This window comes from Loxodonta africana, chromosome 4, assembly GCF_030014295.1.
Source record: "Loxodonta africana isolate mLoxAfr1 chromosome 4, mLoxAfr1.hap2, whole genome shotgun sequence".
NCBI lineage: Eukaryota > Metazoa > Chordata > Mammalia > Proboscidea > Elephantidae > Loxodonta > Loxodonta africana.
In genome coordinates, this window is record NC_087345.1 from 158,243,064 (window position 1) to 158,269,327 (window position 26,264).

The 26,264-nt window shown below is 40.9% G+C and overlaps 1 protein-coding gene across 1 annotated transcript in view; it reads right to left on the minus strand.

Annotated features, from left to right (window-relative positions):
• HACD1 (3-hydroxyacyl-CoA dehydratase 1) overlaps nucleotides 1-13,362 on the minus strand; it is a 28,791-nt gene extending 15,429 nt beyond the window's left edge. The window contains exon 1 of the mRNA XM_064284897.1: nucleotides 13,106-13,362. Within this exon, the coding sequence (XP_064140967.1) occupies nucleotides 13,106-13,362 (257 nt within the window). The remainder of the gene's footprint in view (nucleotides 1-13,105) is intronic.
• Between the last annotated feature and the right edge of the window lie 12,902 nt (nucleotides 13,363-26,264).

Sequence of the window (26,264 nt, forward strand, 5' to 3'; positions counted from 1 at the left end):
TTTGTTTGTTAAAGCCACCCACTTGAGTTACTTCTGTTACAGAAGCAATAGATAACTAAGACAATTAAAACTTATATTTGTTGTTAGGTGTCCTCAAATCAGTTCCAATTCATAGCAACCCTATGCACAACAGAATGAAACACTGCCCAGTCCTGTGCCATCCTTACAATCATTGCTATGTTTGAGCCCACTGTTGCAGCCGCTGTGTCAATCCATCTCGTCGTCCAGGGTCTTCCTTTTTTCACCGACCCTCTACCTTACCAAGCATGATGTCTTTCTCCAGGGACTGGTCTCTCCTGGTAACATGTCCAAAGTACATAAGTCTCACCATCCTTGAGTTTAAGGGGCATTGTGACTGTGCTTCTTCGAAGACAGACTTGTTCTTTCTTCTGGAAGTCCACGATATAGTCAATATTCTTTGCCAACACCATAATTCAAAGACATCAATTCTTATGTCTTCTTTATTCATTGTTCAGCTTTCATGTGCCTATGAGGCAAATGAAAATACCATGGTTTGAGTCAGGCACCTTAGTCCTCAAAGTGACATCTTTGCTTTTTTACACTTTAAAGGGATCTTTTGCAGCAGATTTGCCTAATGCAATATGTCATTTGATTTCCTGACTGCTGCTTCTATGGGTGTTGATTGTGGATCCAAGTAAAATTAAATCCTTGATGACTTAATATTTTCACCATTTATTCACAATGTTGCTTATTCAAGTTGTGAGGGTTTTTGTTTTTTTTTATGCTGAGGTGTAATCCATATTGAAGGCTGTAGTCTTTGATCTCCATCAGTAAGTGCTTCAAGTCTTCTTCGCATTTAGCAAGTAAGGTTGTATCATCTGTGTATCACAGGTTGTTAATGAGTCTTCCTGCAACCCTGATGCCGCATTCTTCTTTATACAGTCTAGTTTCTTGCATTATTTGCCCAGCATACAGACTAAATAAGTATGGTGAAAAGATACAACCCTGACACACATCTCCTGATTTCAAACCACACAGTATCCCCTTGTTCTGTTCAAACAACTGACTCTTGATCTATATACAAGTACTTCAGGGGTGCAATTAAGTGTTTTGGGATTCCCATGTTTTGCAATGTTATCCATAATTTGTTATGATCCAGAGGTAACTGTCTTTGCATAGTCAATAAAACACAGGTAACCATCTTTCTGGTATTCTCTGCTTTCAGCCAAGATCCATCTGACAACAGCAATGCTATCTCTCATTCCACGTCCTCTTCTGAATCCAGTTTGAATTTCTGGTAGTTCCTTGTCAATGTACTGCTGCAACTGCTTTTGAATTACTTTCAGCAAAATTTTACTCGCATTTGCTATTAATGACACTGCTCAATAATTTCTGCATTCCCTTGGGTAACCTCTCTTTGAAATGGGCAAAAATATGGATCTCTTCCAGTCGGTTAGCCAGGTAGCTGTCTTCCAAATTTCTTGGGATAAACGAGTGAGCACTTCCAGCGCTGCATTCATCGGTTGAAAGATCTCAACTGATATTCCGTCAATGCCTGGAGTCTTGTTTTTACCCAATGCCTTCATTGCAGCTTGGACTTCTTCCTGCAGTACCACTAGTTCTTCATCATACGCTACCTCCAGAAATGGCTGAACATCTACCAATTCTTTTTGGTACAGTGACTGTGTATTCCTTCCATCTTCTTTTGATGCTTCCTGTGTTTTTGCCCATAGAATCCTTCAATATTGCAACTTGAGGCTTGAATTTTTTCTTCAGTTCTTTCAGCTTGAGAAATGTCAAGTGTGTTCATCCCTTTTGATTTTCTAGCTCCAGGTCTTTGCACCTTTCATTATCATACTTTGTTTTCTTGAGCTGCCCTTTGAAATCTTCTGTTCAGCTCTTTTACTTCATTTCTTCCTTTTACTTTAGCTATTCTACATTCAAGAGCAAGTTTCAGCATCTCTTCTGACATCTATTTTGGTCTTTTCTTTCTTTCCTGTCTTTCTAATGACCATTTGCTTTCTTCATGTATGATGTCCTTCATGTCACCTCACAACTCGTCTGGTCTTCGGTCATTAGTGTTTAATGCGTCAAATCTATTCTGGAGAAAAATTCAGGTGGGATATACTCAAGGTTACACTTTGGCTTTCATGGACTTCATTTAATTTTCTTCAGCTTCAACTTGAGCTTACATATGAGCAACTGATAGCCTGTTCCACAATTTGAAACAAACAACAGTTCAAGAATCCTTTATACCATTCAGACACAAGTCCTTTATTGGATATGTGATTTGCAAATATTTTCTCTTAGTCTGTGGCTTGTCTTTTCCTTCTCTTAACAGTGTCTCTCAAAGAGGTCTTAATTTTGATGAAGTCAGATAATTAGGTTATTTTTTTTTCTTTTATGGAACATTTAGCTTAACTCTTTATCAGCATGACCGCCTATACACAATAACTTGAAACATTCATTTATTGGCTGCTAAATGGAAGTCTAGATTTAATCTAGGAAGGCAGTATAGACAAATCTGTAAAGTACATATGAAAGTACAAGCTGTATGAAAGTTGAAAACCATCTCTACTACAAGCCTCCAAATGGTTACTATGCATGTCAGAGAAGAACTGTGCCCCATAAAGCTTTCAATGGCTGATTTTTCAGAAGTAGATCGCCAGGCTTTTCTTCCAAGGCACCTCTGGATGGACCCAAATTTCCAACCATTTGGTTAGCACCCAAGTTGCAACTGCCTCAGGGAACTCTTCAATTAGTAAGTAGAAACAACAACACAGTGCTGTAACAAAAGATCCCATAATTTACAGGAGCCTTTCTTTCACACCACCTGGGCTACAACCCTAGATATTCTTAGAAAAGGAGAATCTCTTTTTTCTAGTTGTCTTCAAAAAACCAAAGAAAAATCAAACCAGTAGCCATCGAGTCGATTCTGACTCATGGTGACCCCATGTGTGTCAGAGCAGAACTGCACCCCTCAGGGTTTTCAAGACTGCAACCTTTTGATAGCAGATCGCCAGGTCTTTCTTCCAAGGCACCTGTGGGTGGGTTTGAGCCACCAATCTTTTAGTTAGCGCTCCAGTGTTTAACTTTTTGCACCACCCAGTATTTACCTCCTTAAAATTGCTGGGCTCCACTGACCTCAGAGTCTATGTTCATAATCACTATGCTGAACTGTCTAAGTATATACTATGCCCTGAGATATTAGCTGATGATAGTAATTCATGTATTTAAGTTATAAATACATTTTAAAAGTGATATGGAGAGTTTACGCTCAAATATTTTTATTGATAGTGTGCTATCAAAAAAGTTTGAAGGACACTATTTCGGATGAGAAAATCATCATTCAGACATTAAGTTACTTACCTTAAGCATGAGAGTAAATTTACAGTAGAAATAGAACCACTGAGGTCTCCTAACCCACAGTCCTACTCTCTTTCCACCGTATCACAGTTATCACAGTTTTACTGGATTCACTGATGATTCATCTCATTTGAGAGCCAACACTGAATTCACTCCTGGGCTAATCTGAGAGTGCTGATCTGGATAATGTTTTAGGTACCTTCCAGGTTTAAAATGCCATTTCCTTATCCTCAATGCCCAAGAAAACAAAAAGCTTAATAAACCAAAAACCTATTGCCAGCTAATCAATTCTGACTCACAGCAACCTTGTAGGACAGAGTAGAGCTGCCCCATGGCATTTCCAAGGCTGTAAATCTTTACAGAAGCAGACTGCCGCATCTTCCACCAGCAGAGCAGATGGTGGGTTCAAACCGCCAACCTTTCGGTCAGCAGTTGGGCACTTAACCACTGTGCCACAAGGGCTCCTTAATAAGATGTTTTAATTCACATTTTCCACAGATAATTGTTTTTTCAGGCAAACTCTAATCAGATTTTCATAAAATATAAATTTGAGAAGTAATTATTAACCTACCAGAGAATTTATCAAAAGGTTCATTTAAATGACAAGTTTTCCACATTTTTAAGCAGCATTATGCAAAGATTCAATTCATACATTTTAACAGTATAACAAATTGTACTGCTGCTCCATAGGTGGCAGTATTGCACCAACTAGTCTAGTATCATGATAACGCCACAATAATAATGCCACCTGTTTGAAAGAAATTGAAGACTCGAGTTAGAAAGGTCCATGGAACCATCTAGTCTAACCTCTAATCTGTTTTTCTGCAAATATGAGCAGGAGCTAATCTAAACAAATCAGAGCTGACTTCCTAAGCCTACCATCACAGGGTGACAAAGTCTCTCTAAGAGGCTACATTTAACTAACTTTGGCATTCCTTCATCCTTTAGTTTTATAATTGTAATAAAAAAAAAAACAAACTCCAAAAGCAATCAACATTTCTATAATAAGGAATTCTTTTCTGGAGAGTTGTTTCTTTAAAACATGGCAAGGCTATTTATTAAAATAGATGTAGTCTTCAATAAAACAAGATCTCTTAAGAAAAAAAAAAAGGCTGTGTTCCTATAGAGAAGACTGCTTGGTTGCTTGCTTAATTTATTCATTCATTCATTCATTCTCAGGCTCAACATTTATTGCTAAACCAGATACTGTGCTAGATTCTGGAGAATTAGAGATAAATAGGATATAGTTCTTGCCTCAAGGAACTCTTAAATTATTAAGTGAAGACAACAGCTCAGTGCTGTAACAAGAGATGTATCCCATAATTTACTAAATCCAGGAGCCTTTCTCTCACGCCACTCTGGCTACAAACCTGAATACTCTTATAAAAGGTGAAATCTCTTTTTCCTAATTGTCTCGAAACCAAAAAGAAAGATCAAACCAGTAGCCATTGAGTAATTCTGATTCATGGTGACCCCATGGGTGTCACAGCAGAACTGCACTCCTCATGGTTTTCAAGACTGCAACCTTTCGGAAGCAGATCACCAGGTCTTTTCTTCCAAGGCACATGTGGGTGGGCTCAAACTGCCAACCTTTCAGTTAGCAGTCCAGTATTTAACTGTTTGCACAAACCGGTATTTTTTTTTTGGAAATTTAACATTGCTTTTTAAATTTTAATTATAAACAATTTCCAACGTATACAAAGGTACAGAGAACAGTATAATGTATAGGCCCATCGCCCAGCTTCAACAATTACTGTCTTATGGACAATCCCGTTTCATCCAGACCTCTATTTCCCTCCTTCCTCAGCCCCCTCCCAGATTATTTTAATCTAATCACAGATATCCCATGACTCATAAATATTTTACTACGTATCTCAAAAGAAAAAGATTATTTTTATAAACATAACTATAATACTGCTATGCCATGGAAAAAAATTAATAATAATTTCTTAATATCACAAAACATCCAATCAGGGTGCAAATTTCTTCCACCCTCCAATAACTTTTTAAAATCATGATTGCAATAAGGTTCATACATTGTAATTAGTTGATATGTCTACTATGACTCTCTTAATCTACAGCTTTCTCCTCTCTCTCACCCCCTCATCCTCTCTTTTTCTCTTGTAATCTACCTCCTGAAGGTTATTTGTCCTATAGAGTTACCCACTGTCTGGATCTTGCAGGTTGGAAACCCATGTCATTTATTCTACTCTTCCCCCCTTGTTTTTCCTGTAAATTGGCAGTTAGTTCCAGGGGCTTGGAAACCCTGGTGGCGTAGTGATTAAGTGTTACAGCTGCTAACTAAAAGGTCAGCAGTTCTAGCCCACCGGGCGCTCCTTGGAAACCCTATGGTGCAGTTCTAATCCATCCTATAGGGTCGCTATGAGTCAGAATTGACTCGACAGCAGTGGGTTTTTTTTTTTTTTTTTTTTGGTCTAGGGGCTCGATCAGATTCATGTTTGATTTTCTAGCAAAACTAATTCGTAGGTTGTACTGTGTACTTCTATAAAATCAAACCTGTAGCTGTCAAGTCGGTTCCAACTCACGGCGACTCTATGTGTGTTAGAGTAGAACTGTGCTCCATAAGGTTTTCAATGGCTGATTTTTCAGAAGCAGATCACCAGGCCTTTCTTGCAAGGCACCTCTGGGTGGACTCAAACTTCTAACCATTTGGTTAGCAGCTGAACATGTTAACCATTTGTACCACACAGGGACTCTGTGTACTTCTATAAGGAGCATAGAATATCTAGCTGTCTTTTTCCTGATGTTAGAAATCACTGGTTACCACTGCATAGAACCTCCAGTTTTTCTTTTTTTTTTTATTGAAATGGAGTTATTGAAAAACAATATTGTAATTTTATCATTCCTTCTTTATACCTTCTTTAACCGTTTGGAGGCTTATAGCAGAGGTGGTCTTCAGCTTTCATACAATCTGTACTTTCATATATTCTTTACTGACAAGTCTAAACTGCTTCCTAGACTAAATCTAGACCTTCATTTACTGCCCAATAAATCAATGTTTCAAGTTATTGCATATAGGTACTCATGCTGATAGTGTGTTAAGCTGATTGTTCCGTTAAGAAAAAAAAAAAAAACTTGATAATCGGACTTCATCAAAATTAAGACCTTCTCTTTGAGAGACTCTGTTAAGAGAGGGAAAAAACAAGCCACAGACTAGGAGAATATATTTGCAAATCACATATCTGACAAAGGACTTCTGTCCAGGCTGTATAAAGAATTCTCAAAACTCAATAATGAGTGAACTATCCCATAAAAAATGATCTAAAGGTTTGAACAGACACTATACCAAAAAAATACACAATTGGCAAATAAGCATATGAAAGGAAGCTCAACATTATCTTTAGTCATTAGGGAAATCCAAATTAAACTATGAGATAACACAACATGCCTATTAGAATGCCTGAACTTAGACTCACCTACCAAGTGTTGGTGAGGATATGCACCAGTGAGAACTTTCACGTGCTGCTGCTGGGAATGTAAAATGACACAACCACTTTGGAAAACAGTACGGCAGTTTCTTAAGAAATTGAACATGTGACTACCCTATGACCCTGCCATTCTACTCCTGGGTATTTACCCAAGGAAAATAAAGGGTATGTCCATACAAAGACTTGTATGTGAATGTTCATAGCTTTATTTGTAATATACAAAAAGTAGAAACACCCAAATGTCCATCAGCGGATGAACAAAGAGATAAGCAAGTTGTGACAGATCCATACAGTGGAATACTTCTTAGCATTAAAATATATGGCTATTACTTAACATTTTGGGAAATGCATATTTCCTGGTATAACTTGGGTTTCATGTTCTACTAAGCCACACTTAGTAGAACTAAGTATACTGTGAAATACCTTGAATAGTTTCTCTTTCTGCAAGAAGTTCATTTATCAATTAACTACAAAGGATAAGAAATAAAATTTTTAAACATCCACTGGAGCCCTGATGGCACAGTTGTTAAGTGCCTGGCTGCTAACCAAAAGCTTGGTGGTTCAAACCCACCAGGCGCTCCACAGGAGAAAGACATGGCCGTCTGCTTACATAAAGGTTTATGGCCTTGGAAACCCTACGGAGCACTTCTACTCTGTCCTATAGGATCGCTATGAATCAGAACCAACTCAATGGCAATGGATTTGGTTTTGGTTTGGTGTGACAGGCACCCTGCTGAGCAGTTCATATCCATTACAGCATTTATTCCTTGTAGTAGTCTAGCAAAGTAGTTGTTTCAGTTTTACAGATGAGAAAACTAAAGGTCAGAGAGGTTAAGTAACTTGTTTGAGGTTACCCACCTAATAAAGAGTGAAGCACAGCCTTCAATCAAAAGCTCCCTGTACTGTTTACAGAATAAAATTCAAATGTGTCAGCAATGCATTTAAGGCCCTGTGCTATACTCAGGATACCCATTTGCCTTCATTTTCCATCCTATATTTCTGGTCCATTTGTTATTTCTCGACAGCAGAAATTTCACATTTCCCACTCATGCTATTTCCTCATTCATGCCTATTAAATTCTACTCATCTTTTAGTAGGTTCAGTTTCAATGTCATGGTCTCCCCTGCACAGCTTTCTTTGATTCTGCCTTAGCTGTCTGTCCTCTGACACCTCTGTTGAGCATTTATTTCATTCTGTCTTTAATTGCAATTTTTGTTTATATATAAATGTCCCAGGTTACAATTCTTCAAGGACAGGGCCTTTCTTACGTCCCAGTTGACCTAGAACAATGCACTTAACTTTTGTATCCTCTAAAGTGTTTGTTGAAAAGCAAAGAGAAAAAGAAATGCTTCCTTTCCTAATCAAGAATCTATTATTAGCAAGTGCCTTAAAAATCCTCACCTCCTTAAAGGTATAACTCTACCCGTGGGAATTTATCATGAGGGAATAACTTAACAAAACAAATAAAAGCAAAATATCATTAGGGGCATGATTTAATCACTTATTGTACATTAACTTTACAAAGTATTATAAAAAAAAAAAAAACTCGGGGCCGTTGAGTCGATTTCAACTCACGGTGACCCTATAGGACAGTGTACAAATGCCCCATACAGTTTCCAAGGAGCAGCTGGAGGATTTGAACTGCTGACCTTTTGGTTAGCAGCCACAGCTCTCAACTACTGAGCCACCAGGACTCCACAGATTATTATAATAAATTATAATTATGAACTATATATAGAAACACTTAATAGAACATTAAGTGAATATGGAATACACACTAAAGCAGAATACTATAAATATATGCTCCAAAATTGTTTTCATTCATTCAATAAAACATTGTTTCATAGAGTTCAAATGCTACAAAATATGCATTTTTTCATTCATTCAATAAACACTGTTTCATAGACTTTATGCTCTACTGGCAACAACAGACAATAAACCAGACAAATTAGTAAAATATTGCACACCTGTTGTTGTTAGGTGCCGTCGAGTCATAGCGATCGTACGTGCAGATGGTAATAAGTGGTAGGGAGAGAAATCAAGCAGGCAAGGGGAATAAGAAGTATTTGAGGGGGTTGCTATCTGAATGACCATGACCAGGGAAAACCTCACTGAGAATGGAGGTTTGAGTAAAAACCTGGAGGTCGGATACCATGTGAAAGATAATAAGGAAAAATGAAAAGTTGTGCTGCTGTTGTTGTATGGCATCTAGTCGATTCCAACTCAGTGACCCTTAGAGCACTGAGTAGAACTGCCCCCCAGGGTTTCCTAGACTGAAATCTTTACAGGAGCAGATCACCAGGTCTTCTCTTCTGTGGAGCGACTGGTGGGTTCAAACTGCTGATCATACCTTCGGCTAGCAGCCAAGTGCTTAAGCACTGCGCCACCAGGGCTCCTTGAAAAGTTGTGCGAAGCCTATAGAACTAGGTGAATTTTTTTGCATTTATGATGTTTCTTAAATATTATTTTGTTTTCAAAACCACTATAAAAAAAACTAATAAACACTTCAAAGTTCCAGTAAAAGAGAAACAAGTTAAATTTAACAATAACCAAAAAGAACCTCAGCTAATCCTCTGCTACCCACCCTGTTAAATGTATACATTTTTGTCCCAATTTCAACACCACTTCTCCAAACTCATTTAGCACTCTTCCCCAATAGCACCCTCCAATATAAGTCATGAGGAATACACCAGGCTTATCTGCATCTCATGCTATTTTCCAGAATTTATCTCACTTGAAATTCTACCCTATGTGCAAATCCAACTTCTTCTTCAAATCTTAACCTCTCTAGAAAGCCTCCAAAGAGTTAGTTACATGGTGTCTCAGTTATCCAGTGCTGCTTTAACAGAAGTACCACACGTGGACGGCTTTATCAAAAAGAAATTTATTCTCTCACAGTCTAGGAGGCTAGAAGTCCAACTTGAGGGTGCCAGCTCCAGGGGAAGGCTTTCTCTCTCTGCCGGCTCTGGGGGAAGGTCCTTGTCATCAATCTTCCCTTGGTCTAGGAGCTTCTCTGCACAGGAACCTCTAGTCCAAAGGACACGCTCTGCTCCTGGCACTACTTTCTTGGTGGTATGAGGTCTCCCACTCTCTGCTCATTTCTCTTTCCTTTAATCTTTTGTAAGATAAAAGGCGGTGCAGGCCACATCCCAGGGAAACTCCCTTTACAGTGGATCAGGGATGTGACCCTAGTAAGGGTGTTACAATCCCACCCTAATCCTTCTGAACATAATTCAATCTTGCCTCATTAACCACAGAGTTTAGGATTTACAACACACAGGAAAATTGTAACCACAAAATGGAGGACAACCACACAACACTGGGAATCATGGCCTAGCCAAATTGATACACATATTTTGGGGGGACACAATTCAATTCATGGCACATGGATTACTCTATCTTCATTACTCTTGCCTTAGAACTACAGCTGCTAACCAAAAGGCTGACAGTTCGAATCCACCAGGTGCTCCTTAGAAACTCTATGGACAGTTCTACTTTGTCCTATAGGGTTCCCATGAGTTGAACTCAACTTGATGGCAACAGGTTTGGTTTTTTTTTGGTTTTGCCTTAGAACAGAAATGAAAAAGATAAGGTCCCTTCTCAATACAGGCACTGTATTTAGCAAAAAATAAGTTTAGGACAAGTTCAGGATAAGCAATAATTTGCTGGGGGAGGGTATAAACGAAAAGAATAAAGTGTGAAAACACAAAGGAGAGTGCACTTAACCCTGCTCTGAATAGGGTAAGAGACCTAGAAGACTTCAAAGCGGTTGATTTGGTGTTATGGATTGAATTCTGTCCCCCCAAAATATGTGTTGTAAATCCTGACCTCTATGCCTGTGGTTCTAATCAAATTTGGGAACAGGCTGTCTTTGTAATGCTAATGAGGCAGGATTATTGTAGGGTGTTTCTTCAGTCAATCTCTTTTGAGATATCTTGTTGTTGTCAGGTGCCCTGGGGTCTGTTCTGACTCACAGCGGCTCAGGGAAACCCTACGTATAAGGACGAAACACTGTCCAGTCCTGTGCCATCCTCACAAGCACTGCTATCTTTGAGCCCACTGTTGCAGCCACTGTGTCAATCTGTTTCGTTGAGGGTCTTCCTCTTTTTCACTGACCCTCTACTTTACTAATCATGATGTACTTTTCCAGGGATTGGTCCCTTCTGATAACATGTCCAAAGTATGTGAGACAAAGTCTTGCCATCCATACCTCTAAGGAGCACTCTGGCTGTATGTCTTCCAAGACAGACTTGTTCGTTCTTTGACAGTCCATGGTATATTCAATATTCTTCACCAACATAATAACTTAAATGCATCAATTCTTCTTTGGTCTTCCTTATTTGAGATACAAAGAGATTAAACAGAGATGGGAGAAGATAGATGTCAAGCCACGTGAAGATCACCTAGGTGCAGAAGCTCAAAGAGACAAGTACCTTCCTCCAGAGCCAACAGAGAAAGCTAGCCAGCACCCTGAATTCAGACTTCTAGCCTCCTAAACTGTGAAGAAATAAATTTCTCTTTGTTAAAGCCACCCATTTGTGGTATTTCTGTTACAGCAGCACTAGATAACTAAGACACTTGGTTAGAAGTCACGGAAGGAATAAGAAGGACATTATACAAAGAGTGAACAGCTGAAAAAGTGGGGCAAGCTCTGCTTTAAGGGAACAGTCAGAAGATTTCAAAGGCAATAAAGAAAAGGTAGATAGAAGAATCAAAGCAAAGTGCCTTGAATGACAGTCTAATTCTCTTACAGTGTAGGTGATGCACAGTCACTCAAGGCTTTAAACTGGAGTTACACAGTGGATTTTAATTTTTTAAAAGATAACGTGGGCTTCAAAATGGAGAACAGACTGGAAAGGCACGGGATGGCACACAGTTAACACACAGTAGGTATTCAAAAAATGTCTATAAATTAGATGAGTCTATCACAGAGGACAGAGAATTCTTCCAGCCCCTACAGCGTCTAAAGGCAACATGGCATGTGTAGTACTCAAACGCTCGCAGGTTGCTTTGGATATATTAGTTTTCTTTCCTTTCAATGTAATAAAATCTAGGAAAACAGAAAGGCACAAAACAGTACTGGCTTCGGAGTGAGACTAGATTGAAACCCACGTCCTAACACTTGCTGGCTGTGCGATCTTGAACAAGTTGCTTAACTTTGTTATGCCTCAGTTTCCCAATCTGTAAAATGTAACATCATGTATCTCACATAGGATTGCAGAGGATTAAAAGTGAGATAACACATCTAAATTAACCAGCATGGCACACAGTAAATCCACAATATTACAATTTTTTTCATGAACTGTACTTGGTATTACACTCTAAGCACTCACAGATACTCAAATACTGTGTCAAATCATTTATTAAATTTTTGTAAGTCATGTTTTCCTAGAAATCCTGGAGAAAGTTTAAAATATTAAACTTTCCCCCACACTTGTACAGATTTATAACATTTCACGCACTAATGAGAAAATAACTTTTAAAAAAGGCAATGCAATTTAGAAACAGCATAGCTTCTTCCCAACACATTTCAAAAAGCGGTTGACATAGAAGTCACTTTGACAGCTCTTTGAAGAGCGACAGTCATTGTGTAACCTTAACTTGTAAGTCACACTCGAAGCCAGAAATAAAAAGTACAGGGTATCAGTAATGGGGCATGAGGCAATAAGGATGCTGCACACGAGTGCCAAGGTCTGATAAGACAGGGTTTTTAAAACACCGTCCCAAGTAAGAAGCTTTCGGATCTACCCTTGCGTTTAAAAAAAAAAAAAAAACGTGGCGAAATTGACAGCTGCGAAAACTCTGCCCACAGATCTGCAGCAGCAGGAAACGAATGCCCGGGGCCGGCGGCCGGGAAGCACTTTGAGCCACTGGCTCGACAGCTCCGGGCTCGGGGCTGCGGCGTGGCCGGACCCCGGCGTTTCTTCAACAGCAGCGGGAGGCAGCGGCGCCCGGGCCGTAGCCGCCTCCCCCGCAGGTCGGCCCCGCATTCCTGCCCGGGTCTATACTTAACCTCCGGCCCGCGCCCCGCCGCAGCCGCGCCACGCCGTGCACCGTATTAGGCAATGCTCAGCGAGCTGCGCCGGCCCCCCCGCCCCGCTCCATTCACCCCCGCGGCGGCGCCCGCGCCCCTCCCCCACGGCCGCCGCCCGCGCCCCCGGCCCCCACCCGCCCGCCGCCGGGCCCCGCGCGCGCCCCGCGCGCCCCGCGCGCCTCGCGCCCTTCGCCGGGCGCTCCGGCCGCCGAACTCACTCCCCGGGTCCCGAGTGTCTGCGTCCGCAGAGCTAGGAGGGCCCGAGTCTGGTCGCGGACTTTCGGGGTGCACGTACCCCGCGGTCATGGCGATGTTGTAAAAGATGAGCCAGGCGGTGGCCAAGAAGCCGAGGCGCCTCCTCTTGCCCGTGGCCTCCCTCTCTTCACTGGCCTCCGAGGCGCCGCCGTTGGTGCCGTCCTCCTCGCTGGACGCCATGGTGGCCGCGCAGCCGGGGGAGGTGGAAGAGAGGGGAAGGGGTGTGGGAGGGGGCCCGGCCGAGCGCGCAGCTGAAGCGCCGCCGCCGGCTACCGCCGCCTCCGTCAGGCGCCCCATGTGCCGCGCGCAGGGGGCTCGGCGCCGCCCGCCCGACCGCTCCGCGGGGGAGGAGCGGGCGCCCCCGGCCGCGGCCCGCCCCGCCCCTGCCCCTCGGGAGCGCGCGCGGGGCCGGGGCCCGGGCCGGGTCGGTCGGCTTCGTCCGGAGGGCTCGGGTCCTGCGAGCCACTGCGGTGATTTTAACGCGGCAGTGTGGATCCCACCCCCGTGGGAAATCTCTCCGCCGTGGTAGCCGTGGGAACCACTTCCTGCAGATATGCCTCAGACGCCTTGTGCCTTGACGATGTGAGCCTTGCTAGCGCGTTTAGTGGGGAAAGTCTGAACACATCTGGACTTGGCGTTGCCCTGTTCCGCCCAGCGTTTTTTAAGGTAGTTTCTGGACAGCTAGCGGGATCTTCCCGCCAAAGACTCACTCTGAAGAACTTCAGGGGAGGAAGTGCGCGCGTCACTGTTTCATTTTTCCTGGCCGATCGCGCATGTAGAAAGTGAATACAATAAAATTGTTCCACTTTTGCGGATTCTACTGGACGGAGCGAGTGCTCTGTTGCTTTGTGTGCAAGTCGATTCCGACTCATAGCCACCCTACAGGACAGAGTCAACCGCGCAACTGTTTCTGAAGCTGCAGTCTTTAGGGGGCAGATCTCCAGGTCTTTTTTCCTGCCGAGCAGCTGGTGGGTTCCGACTAGATGACCTTGCGGTTAGCAGCCTAGCAATTAACCATTGCACCACAAGGGTTCATGTCAGTGTTCTAAAGGCATTGAATTCAATACAGCTCAGTGTTGTGTGCCATAGAGAAGCTGGAGGAAGGAGAGCGTGAGAAGACACCAAAGAAGAGCTTGAACAGATATAGGCAACTCTACAAATACCTAAGAAGAACGCTTTCTAAATGGAAAACTAGTATCCCGCTATTCTCCATCTATGTATCTCTTTCCTTTTTCCTCTTTTCCTTCCAATGTCCGTGCTTTCTCCTAATACCTTTTTCATCTTTCGCCTTAACGCATCGCAGTTGGGAAGGCAAGCTCTGGAGTCAGATTACTGAAATTCAAACCCCAAATTCCTGGCTCTACCCTTCTTAGTAGCTATGCGAAGTTGGGCAACTTAGCTTCTCTGTGCCTGTTTCCGCACTATAAATGGGAATAATAATAAAAACCTAACTCATAGGGTTACTGTGTGAAACCATCCATAGAATTCTTACAGACCTGAAACAGTTTAAGTCACCCCGTGCACAACAGAACAAAACACTGCCTGGCCTTGCTCCATCCCTGTGATTGGTTATGAATCTAACTATTGTGAACTACTGGCCGGATTTTGGAAGTGGGTTGCCATGCCTTTTTCTTCCTAGTCCGTCTTAGTCTGAAAGTTCCACTGAAATCTGTTTGGCATCATAGTAGCTCACAAGACTCCACTGACAGACCAGTGGTGGCTGCGCATGAGATGTATTGACCTGGAATCCAACAAGTTCTCCCACGTGGAAGGGGGAAATTCAATCACTAAACCATCACTGCCCACCTGATGAAAACGATAACCAGCTGCTGTGGAGCCGACTCCAACTCATGACGACTTCATGTGTGTCAGTAGAAAAATACTCCATCGGGTTTTCAAGGACTGACTTTTAGAAGTAGATCACCAGGCCTTTCTACCGAGGTACTTCTGGATGGAGTCAAACTGCCACCACTCAGTTACTAGCGGAGCGCATTAATTGTTTGCACCACCCAGGGACTCCAAAGAAAAGAAAGAAAGCTATTAAAAAAAAAAAAAAAAACCTTCCATCGAGTCGATTCCAACTCATAGAGATCCTTTAGGACAGAGTAGAACTGCCCTGTAGCATTTCCAAGGTGATAATCTTTTACAGAAGCAGGCTACCACATCTTTCACTTGAGGAGCGGCTGGTGGGTTCTGACTGTTGACCCTTCGGTTGGCAGCCAAGAGCTTAACCACTGCACCACTAGGGTTCCTCCACATAAGCCCCTATAAAAACGCATTTATATAGGAAAAGAAGAGAGAAAGTTGTACATATTTGCAAAAGAAAACATCATATAACAGAAAATCCTAAAGAATTCATCAAAGAGCTACTAGAACTAATAGTGTGATTAATAAGGTCTCAGGATACAACACCAATGTAACAAAAATCAATAGTTTTTCTACATACTAGCAAAGAACAACTGAAAATCAATTTTAAAAGAAAGTCAATACCATCAGCATCCAAAAACATAAGATACATATGGATAATTTAACAAAACATGTAAAATTTGTATAGTGAAGACTATAAATTTATGCTGAGAGAAATTAAAGAAGACCTAAATAAATCGTTATTCCATGTTCATGTATCGGAAGACTCAATACTGTTAAAATTTAATTCTCCTCAAATCGATTTATAGATTTAGTGAATTCCCAATCAAAATCCAGGTAGAGTTTTTTTTTTCTTTTCTTTTTTTCATTTGACAAGCTAACTTTAAAATTTACATGAGTGCATAGGAAGAACAAAGTTGGAGCACACACAAACCTGATTTCAAGACACACTATAAAGCTACAATTTCAAGACAGTGTGGTAGGCATAAGGATAGACATGTAGATCAACAAATCAAAATACAGACCAGTTATAGATCCATATGTATATATATGGTGAAGTGATTTTCAAAAAGATGACAAGGTAATTCAATGGGGGAAAGTGTAGTCTTTTCAATAAATGGTGCTGTAACAACTCCATATGAAATATCCATATGAAAAAAATGAACTGCCAGCCTTACTGTGTTAGTTATCTAGTGCTGCTATAACAGAAATACCACAAGTGGATGGCTTTAACAAAGAGAAATTTATTTCCTCACAGTCTAGTAAGCTACAAGTCCAAATTCAGGGCGTTGACTCCAGAGGAAGGCTTTCTCTCTCTATTGGGTCTGGAGGAAGGTCTTTGTCATCAATCTTCTCCTGGACTAGGAGCTTCTCTGCACAAGGACCCCAGGTCCAAAGGACACGCTATGTTCCCGGTGCTTCATTCTTGCCAGTATGAGGTCCCCACGCTATACTTGCCTCCTTCTCCTTTTATCTCTTGTAAGATAAAAAGTGGTACAGACCACACTCCAGGAAAACTCCCTTTACATTGGATCAGGGATGTGACCTTAGTAAGTGTGATACAATCCCACTCTAATCCTCTTCAACATAAAATTACAATCACAAAATGGAGGACAACCACATACTCCTGGGAATCAAAGCGTAATCAAGTTGACACACATTTTGGGGGACACAATTCAAACCATGTCACTTACACTATACACAAATATTAACTTGAAATGTATCATAGCCCGACACATAAAAGCTAAGATTATACAACTTCTAGAAGAAAACAGAATTTTTACAGCTTTGGGGGAGGCAAAGATTTCTTAGTTAAAACAGCAACTAAAAAGCTTTAACCATAAAAGAAAAATAAAACACAAATTGGACTTCATCAAAATGTAAAACTTTGTCAAGTCTAGCTTTTAATAATGGATTACCATATCTAATATTGTCCAGGAAACCCTGGTGACGTAGTGGTTAAGAGCTATGGCTGCTAACCAAAAGGTCGCCAGTTGGAATCCACCAGGCATTTCTTGGAAACCCTATGGGGCAGTTCTACTCTGTCCTATACAGTCACTATGAGTTGGAATTGGCTCAACAGCAATGAGTTTAATATTGTCCAGGCACTGATCAGTAACACAAAATTTGCCTCCAAAAATGGAGGGCACTGAGAGATTGAAGAAAGAGGGGGATAACTTCAGTGTGGTGGCAAAGGAGTTTATTACGGAGACTTACCTACGAGGCAGTCCTGGACGACTGCAGGACGAAAGCAGATCTCCATGCCTCAAAGTGGGAGGGCAGAGGTTTTATAGTGGCAGTGGACAATAGTGGCTGCTTGCCAGGCACTTACATAAGAGTGAATCAGCAACTGGTAGTGAACTAGCAGACCACATGAAGGCACTCATGTTTGGCCTCGCAAAGCCTGTTTCCCCTCAGTCCACCCCTTGAGGCCAGCTCTTACAATCCGGCACGTTCCCCCTCTTGTGCTGCAGCATGAGAGACCCCATTCCTACACCCACTGGAACAGATATACAAGAGGGGTTAGCCAGGTGTCATATGGTGCCCATGCATGTGCAAGAGATGGAGAAAGTTACTGTGTGCCCAGAACAGAGGGAAGGCTTCTCTAATAAGGAGAAGGAACAGGGAAAAAGAAGGCTACCCAATTCCCAGCCTCATTATCAGAGAATGTTCTGGGACCAAGGCCTTTACTTAGGCAGCCTGAATGGGAAGCATAGAGGCAAAGCATTACCCCCGCAAATATAATCACAAAAACATAAACACCAAAAGACAAAATAAATGGGACCGCATAAAAATTAAAAACTTGTGTTCATCAAAAGTCTTTACTAAAAAAGTGAAAAGACTAGCTACTGACTCAGAGAATATCTTCAGGAACCATATATCTAGTAAGAATCTAATAACCGAAAAATACATAAAACTTTGATAGCTTAACCGCAAAAAGACAAATAATCCAATCATAAAATGGACAAAGGTCTTGAATAGATATTTCACCAAAGAGGACATTCAAATGGTCACTAAACACATGAAACGATGTTCCACATAATTAGTTATCAGAGAGATGCAAATTAAAACCACAATAAGATACCACATCACTCCTAATAGCTAAGATTAAAAAAGAAATAAATAGATAACAAACATTGGTAAAGATGTGAGGAAATTAGAGCCCTTATCCATTGCTGGTAGGAATGAAAATGGCACACAGCCATTGTAGAAAACAATGTGGTGGTTTCTCAAAACACTGAAAATAGAACTAGCATATGACCAGCAATTCCACTCCTAGGTATTGTAAAATGGTGGGAGTAGGGTCAGAACCTGTCTAACTTCAGTGGGGGTAATGAGAATCAAGATCAGCCCAAGGCTGGTCCCTGTGAGGTGGAGGTCAGACATACCTCCACTCTCCAACCTTTTTACCAGTTCTAACACCAGCTGTCCTTCCCACGGCACTCTCTACTCCTCTCCTGGGTTTGATAATCTGTTGTAATGACCATTCAGAACTCACAGACCACACTTACTGTTAAGTGGTTTAGTAAGGAAGCAACAGGGTACAACTCAGGATCAGGATCAACATGACAGAATGAGCGCAGACAAAGTCTGGAAGTCACCCCCAAAGTGGAAGGCATATTCCTCCCTTCTTCAGTGCAGGACAGCTTTCTTAGCTTCTCTCAACCTTGAAAGCAAGTAGGCCCTTCTCCCTGCCATGCATGCCCCCTCTTGGCTGTGCAGTCTTCCTTTCAGCACCCTGAGGACTGGTGCCTTCTCGGGCCCCTGAAGGTAGTCCTCTCAGGCCCTTCAGGACAGGCTCCTTTCAGCCTTCTCCAAACAGCCTCCTCTCAGACCCCTCATGACGGGCCTCCTCTTGGCCCCCTGAAGACAGGCATCTCTGCCTTCAGCTTTCCTGCTATCACTCCTCTGTGCTCCACTACTAACTGACCCAGCTCATAGCCAGTGTAGCAGTTTTGTTCAGCTCTCTTAGCTGCATTCCTACCAGCAGGTTTCTGTCATCACCATTGACTCTGCTCCAACGCCCCTTCTGGGCTTGTCGCCACCAGTTCTACCACAGGGCCTTTTCCAGGCCTCCTGCTATCTTCAGTGTTATAGCCCTTGACCTGTGTTACAGCTCTTCTGAAAAGTTCCTTGCCTCGTCTCTCTCTGCTTCTTTTCTGTTCTCTCTTCTTTCTTCCCTCTGTCTACTAATGTTCATGAGGTTGGGTGCATATACAAGTGAACAATATAAGCAAACAATTTCAAGGCATGGCCTTCCCACTAGGGCCATGAACTGACCAATCCCCTCTCAGTAGGCCACAGACACTTAATTTACATAGTAGGGTGTATATATAGTAACTTCATTTGCTTAGTCTATAGTCACTTCATTTGAATAGTATATTGACCAATCCCTGCAAGGTGCATACCAATGACAGGGCAGGCTGTAGCCCAGGGCCACACAAAAAGTATCAAACCATGAGTTGTTTACAGCGTACCCAGAAAATGTCAAAACAACCATGAGAAAACTAACAAACCCTCTGGGGTAGAAAATTAGGGCAAAAGTAACTCTTCAGGGTTTAGGGGAAGAAAATCTGTGAGGCTGTTTTTCCAAAGAGCCAAAGCAAAGGGCCACATAAAGGAACTCGTTTCACTGCAGGTATATACCCAAATGATTTGAAAGCAGGGACCCAAACAGATAATTGTACACCAGTGTTCATTGCAGCACTATTCACTGTAGCCAAACGGTGGAAACAACCTAAATGCCCATCAATGGATGAATGAATAAATGAAATGTGGTACATACTTACAATGGAATACAGCCAGTAGAGAAATGAAGTCTTCATGCATATTACAATATGGATGGAGCTTGAAAATATTATGTGGAGTGAAAGAAGTAAATTACAAAAGAACAAATATTGTATTGCCTCGTTTATATAAAAAGACAAGAAAAGACAAATGTACAGAGGCCAAAGTTTATTAATGGTTACCAAAGGTGAGAGGGAGGAGGAAAGGGAGGTTATTGCTTATGGATTACTGAGATTTGGTTTATGGTGATGGAAAAATCACATTGATTAAGGGTAGGGTTGCACAGATTATTAATGTAATTGCGGTCAATAAGCTACATACCTGCAAAAGTCGAGTTGGCAAAAGTTGTGTGATAGATATATTTCCAATAACAACAACAAAAAACAGTAGTTGCTCATGGGATTTGGTTCCATGGTTTGGGGATTTAGGGTCATGGTTTCATGGGATATCCCAGTTAATTGGTCTATTAATGTGTTTAGTGCTTCTCTTCTACCTCCTAGTTGGTTGTGTAGTGCCTGGGGTCTTAAAACCTTGCGGGAGGCTATCCAAAGCACAGCAATTGATCTCTATTTGCCTGGAGCAACAGAGGAAAGAGGACAGTCAGGAAGAGGAGGAAGAAATGGAATTTGTGGCTAATTTATTGCCTCCATGAACAACTGCCTCCTTTGCCATGAGACCAGAACTGGATGGTGCCTGGCTACCATTATTGAACATTTCGATCAAACATTCTAGAGAAGAATCCTGATCAAAAGGGGTAAAATGCAGAACAGAATTGCAAATTCTCATGGAATCCAGTCTTTTGGGAGCTGTGGAGGCTGGATAAATTCCTGAAACTATTGCCCTGAGATAATCTTTAAACCATAAACCAAAAATATCCCCTAAAGTCTTAAAATCAAGCAATAGTTTAGCTTAACTAGTAAAGAAAGCCTGCCTTCAGCATTGTGCTCTTTCAAGATCTATCTATACGGGATCAAATTGGCAAGAACCAAAACCAAACCAAACACACTGCTGTCGAGTCAATTCTGACTCATAGCGACCCTATAAGACATAGTAGAACTGCCCCACAGGGTTTCCAGGAAGTGCCTGGCGTGTTCGAACTGCTGACCTTTTGGTCAGCATCCATAGCACTTAATCACTACACTACCAGGGTTTCCAAATTGGCAAGAGCAACATGAAAGATTAGATAGGAAACTTAGTGGGCAGAGTTTAGGTTAATGCGGGAGGAACAACTCAGCAAAGGAGGGTGAGGATGGTTGCACAACTTAAGGAATGTAAATAAATGTCACTGAATTGTACATGTAGAAACTGTTGAATCGCTGTTTATGTTCTGCTGTGTATACTCCCAATGACTACAAATAATTTATTTTAAAAAATTGTAAAACTTCTCTTCCAAAGACACCATTAAGAAAGTGAAAATATTCATAATAGATATACCTGTCAAGGAACTTGCATCCAGAATGTTAAAAGAATCTTTGCAACTCAATTAAAAGACAAATAACCTTATTTTTTTAAATGAGCACAAGGTTTGAATAGACAATTTACAAAGGAGATATAGAAATGACCAATAGCACACGGCAAGATGCTCAGTCTTATTAATCACTGGAGAAATGCTGATCGAACCCACAATGAGATATCACTACACAACACTGAACTGGTAATATGTTTACGTGTTGGCAAGGATGTGGAGCAACTGGCATTTTCATACATTGGATATAGAGAATACTACTTTGGTATGCAATTCGGCAATTTCTTAAAAAGTTAAATTGTCTCATATGCATGTGAAAGCTGAACAATAAATAAGGAAGACCAAAGAAAAATTGACGCATTTGAATTATGGTGTGGCCAAGGAGTATTGAATATACCACAGACTGCCAGAAGAATAAACAAATCTGTCTTGGAAGAAGTACAGCCAGAATGCTCATTAGAAGCAAGGTTGGCGAGACTTTGTTTCACGTATTTGGGCATGTTATCAGGAGGGATCAGTCCCTAGAGAAGGACATCATGCTTGGTAAAGTATAGGGTCAGTGAAAAAGAGGAAGACCCTCACCGAGGCGGAGTGACACAGTGGCTGCAACAATAGCCTCAAACATAATTACGATTGTGAGGATGGTGCAGGACCAGGCAGTGTTTCGTTCGTTGTACATAGGGTCGCTATGAGCAGGAATGGACTCGCTGGCACCTAACAACAACAGTGATAACATGTGACCCAGGAATCTCACTTTTAGGTATTTAACCAGGAAATATGAAAACCTATGTCCACACAAAGACTTGTATGCAAATATTTATAGCATCTTTGTTCATAGTGGTCAAAAACTGAACATAACCATGTGTCCATCAATACATGAATGGATAAGTAACTTGTAGCCAGTTGCCGTTGAGTAGATTCCAGGCCTTTCTTCTGGGTGGACTGGAATCTCCAACTTTTCAGTTAGCAGCCAAGCACATTAACAGTTTGTACCACCCAGGGACTCCAACAAATAGTAATGTATCCATATAGTGTATATAATTCAGCAATAAAAACAAACTACTGTACATGCAACACTATTGAATCTTATAAACTTTATGCTGAGCAAAAGAAACCAGATACAAAAGACTACATAGTATATGATTGTATCAATATAAAACTCTAGAAAAGAAAAATCTAACCTACAGTGACCAACAACAACAAGAATGAATGAAAGAACCAACCTGTTGCCATCTAGCCCATTCAGACTCATGACAACTCCCTGTGTTACAGAACAGAACTGTCCCACAGGGTTTTCTTGGCTGTAATCTTCACAGAAGTAGACAGTCAGGGCTTTCTTCCAAGGTGCCACTGGAGGGATTCAAACTGCCAACCTTTGGGTTAGTAGACAAGTGCAAACCATTTGTACCACCCATGGACCTATCCTACAAAAAGCAGAAAAATGGTTGGCCGTGGCTACAGGTGTACACGGGAAGAGTAGACACAGGGATCCTTTTGACGTAATATAAATGTTCTCTATGTTGATTGAAGTGGTTGCACAGGTATGTACAGTGGTCAAAACTCATCAAACTGAACACATACAATGGATGCATTTTTTGCATGTAAATTATAACTGAAAGGAGTTATTTTAAAATGTCATGGATATTTTAAAGTATAAAATTCACAATATTATTGATATGTTTAACATAAATTCAAATACTTTTGCAGAATGGGTTTGTATTTTGCAGTTAATACTTTCTCCTGCAATTATTTCTTTAGAATATTGAATATGCTTTTTACAAAATTGAATATAATAACATTTTGGGGAAAAATTTTTAGTACCCTAGTAAAAGAGAACATGACAACAGATTTGTTAAACTGTGTCCCTTTAAAAAATAAATAATTTACTATATACTATGTACAAAAACTCTGTGGGGCAGTTCTACTTATGTACAAAAGCTATGTACAAAATAATTTACTATATACCATGTACAAAAACTCTGTGGGGCAGTTCTACTCTGGCCTATAGGGTCGCTACGAGTCGGAATCGACTCGATGGCATTGGGTTTTATTGGATTATGTACAAAAGCAAGAAGGAAGGATGACGTGGTGAAAAACAGGTAAAATTGTGCACCACGAATTAGTAAGTAAACAGAAGTAAGCCGGTGCATACCTTGCTTACTGGATAATCCACCCCTGGCACTGGTAATAGTCTTGGAAAAGAAGGTGGTGGTAAGAAGAACTTCAATTTCAGCACGGAGAGGTATGAATAAGGAGCTATCTTGAGACAGGACAGCGTCAAAAGAAGGTTTTCATTTATTGTTGTTTACTTCCTTGCTGAAGTTAAGACATCAGGAGAGAGGAAGAAATATATTGCCTGTGTGAGAGTTGATATTTCATGAAGCAGGATCCCTTTGATCGTGAGAGGGTAAGGGATTAAGACGACAGATGAAGGAATTAGGTTTCAAAAAGAAAAGATACTTCTTTCTCAGACAGGAAATAAAGATATTTTAAGTAAGGGAAAAGGAAGTCGAGGCAGACAGCGTAACAAAGAGTGAGGGGCAAGGGTAGGTGGCTGAGAGCCAAGAAGGTTTGGAATGGCCTCTTAAAAATAACCTTGTCTGACTGCTTGAAAAATAACATTTTCCCAGTCTAAGGATTAGCCCTTGCCTTTACGATAAAAACCGATTACTTAGTTTGCGTTCAAAGCTCTCCGTTATAACCTGAGCTCCAGTTTTATCTTAGCACATGCCATCAAAACCCTCTGATCTGATCTGTTCTTTGTCCGTATGCAGACCTGGATCGGCTTTAATCCAAATCTCTCTTCTTTTTACCTGATCGAAACTCCTGCTTTCCTTTCTTCCTTTTCTGTATAAATCTTATTTACTCTTTAAGTCCACCTTTGAGGCCTCAAGTCTTTTAAATGGCTTTCCCTGACCCCTTCAATTCATAAAACCAAAAAAACTCATTCTTTCTCAGACCCGATAGTTTGTACTGAAAATGGTTTGTCCTTTTTGGTATTTAATTATATATTACTTCTGTTGTTATTTAACTTACACTTGTGTGTGTTTTGTCCATAAAGAAATACATATTAACTATATTTTAAAAGATTCTTCAGGAAGACCAACTGATGTTTTGTAATTTTTAACAATTTAATCTGCTGTAATTGACTTACAGTAAACTGCTCATATTTAAAGTGTACAATTTAATAAGTTTTGACTTATGTATCACCTGTGAAACCTTTGCTGCAATCAAGCTAGTAAACATGTTGTCAGCCTAAAAAGTTGTGTCGGGCTCCTTGGCAATCCCTTTCTCCCAATTATTCCACCCCCACCTCATTCCCAGGCAACCATTGATCTGCTTTCTGTTCCCTACAGATTCATTTGCATTTTCAAGATGCTATATAAATGGAACCATGCATTTTGTACTCTTTTTTGTCTGACTTGTTGCATTCAGGATAGTTATTTTGAGTAGGTCCGGCTTCATGTGCATGCTACCTAAATCATACAGTGTCTTGTGCTTAGAAAGACCCCACCCTCCATTTAATGTTTTCCTGTCATTGTTTTGAAATTCTTAATAATTTATGAACAAGGAGTTCCTCATTTTCATTTTGCTTTGGGCCACATAATTCATTTAACTGATCCTGAATTCAAGTTCCATTCATGCTGTGGTGTGTATCAGCAGTTCATTCTCTTTTATTCCATTGTTTGGGTATACCACAGTTTATCTGTTAACTTGGTAATAGACATATGGATTGTTTTCAGTTACAAAATTGCTCTGGACATTGGCATGAACGTTTTTGTACGAACATATACTTTCATTTTCCTAAGGCAAATATTTAGTAGCAGAATGAGTGTGTCACATGTTAGTGTATGTTACACTGTTTAAAACACTGCCTGTCTTAGTCATCTAGTGCTGCTATAACAGAAATACCACAAATGGATGGCTTTAACAAAGAGAAATTTATTTTCTCACACTGTAGGAGGCTACAAGTTCAAACTCAGGGCTTAGCTCCAGGAGAAGGCTTTCTCTCTCTCTGTCGGCTCTGGAGAAAGGTCCTTCTTTTCAATCTTTCCCTGGACTAGAAACTTCTCTGCGCAGGAACTCCGGGTCCAAGGGACGGGCTCTTCTCCCGGTGCTCCTTGGTGGTAAGAGGTCCCCCTCTCTGCTCGCTTCCCTTTTCCTTTTTATCTCTTGAGAGATAAAAGGTGATGTAGGCCACACCCCAGGGAAACTCCCTTTACATTGGATCAGGGATGTGACCTGGGTAAGGGTGCTGTTACAATCCCTCTCTAATCCTCTTTAACGTAAAATTACGATCACAAAATGGAGGACAACCACATAACACTGGGAATCATGGCCTAACCAAGTTGACACATATTTCTGGGGAACGAAATTCAATCCGTGACACTGCCCAAACTGTTTTCGAAAGTGATCATTCCCTATTACATTCCTACCAGTTGTGTCTGAAGAGCTCCATTTCCTGGCCGGTATTGGTGTGGTCAGTCTTTGTAATTTTAGATGTTCTAATAGGTGTATTGTATTATGTCATTGTGGTTTTAACTTGCATTTCCCTAATGACTGATGGTGCTAAGCTTCCTTTTGTGTGTTTATTTGTCAATTGCATATTTTCTTTGATATAGTATTAGATTTCTTTGAAATCTGTTGTCCATTTTTTAGTGGGTTGATTGCTTTCTTATTTTTTGAGAGTTCTTTGTATATTCTAAATATAAGTCCTTTATTAGATATATGATTTGCAAATATTTTCTCCCAGCCTTTGACATGGCTTTTCATTCTTTTGACGGTGTCTTTCAAAGAACAGAAGTTTTACATTTCGATATTCTGTTCATCAATATTTTTTGATAAATCAGGCTTTTGGTCTCATGTATGAGAAATATTTTCCAAACCCAAGATCGCAAAGGTTTTCTCCTATGTCTTCTAGAAATTTTATAGTTTCAGGGTTATATTTAGGACTGTGATCCTTTTCGAGTTAATTTTTGTAGATGGTATGAGGTATGGATTGAAATTCATATTTTTGATTACAGATATCCAAGTGTTCCAGCAGTATTTGTTGAAAAGCAGGCTTTTTGCCCACACTATT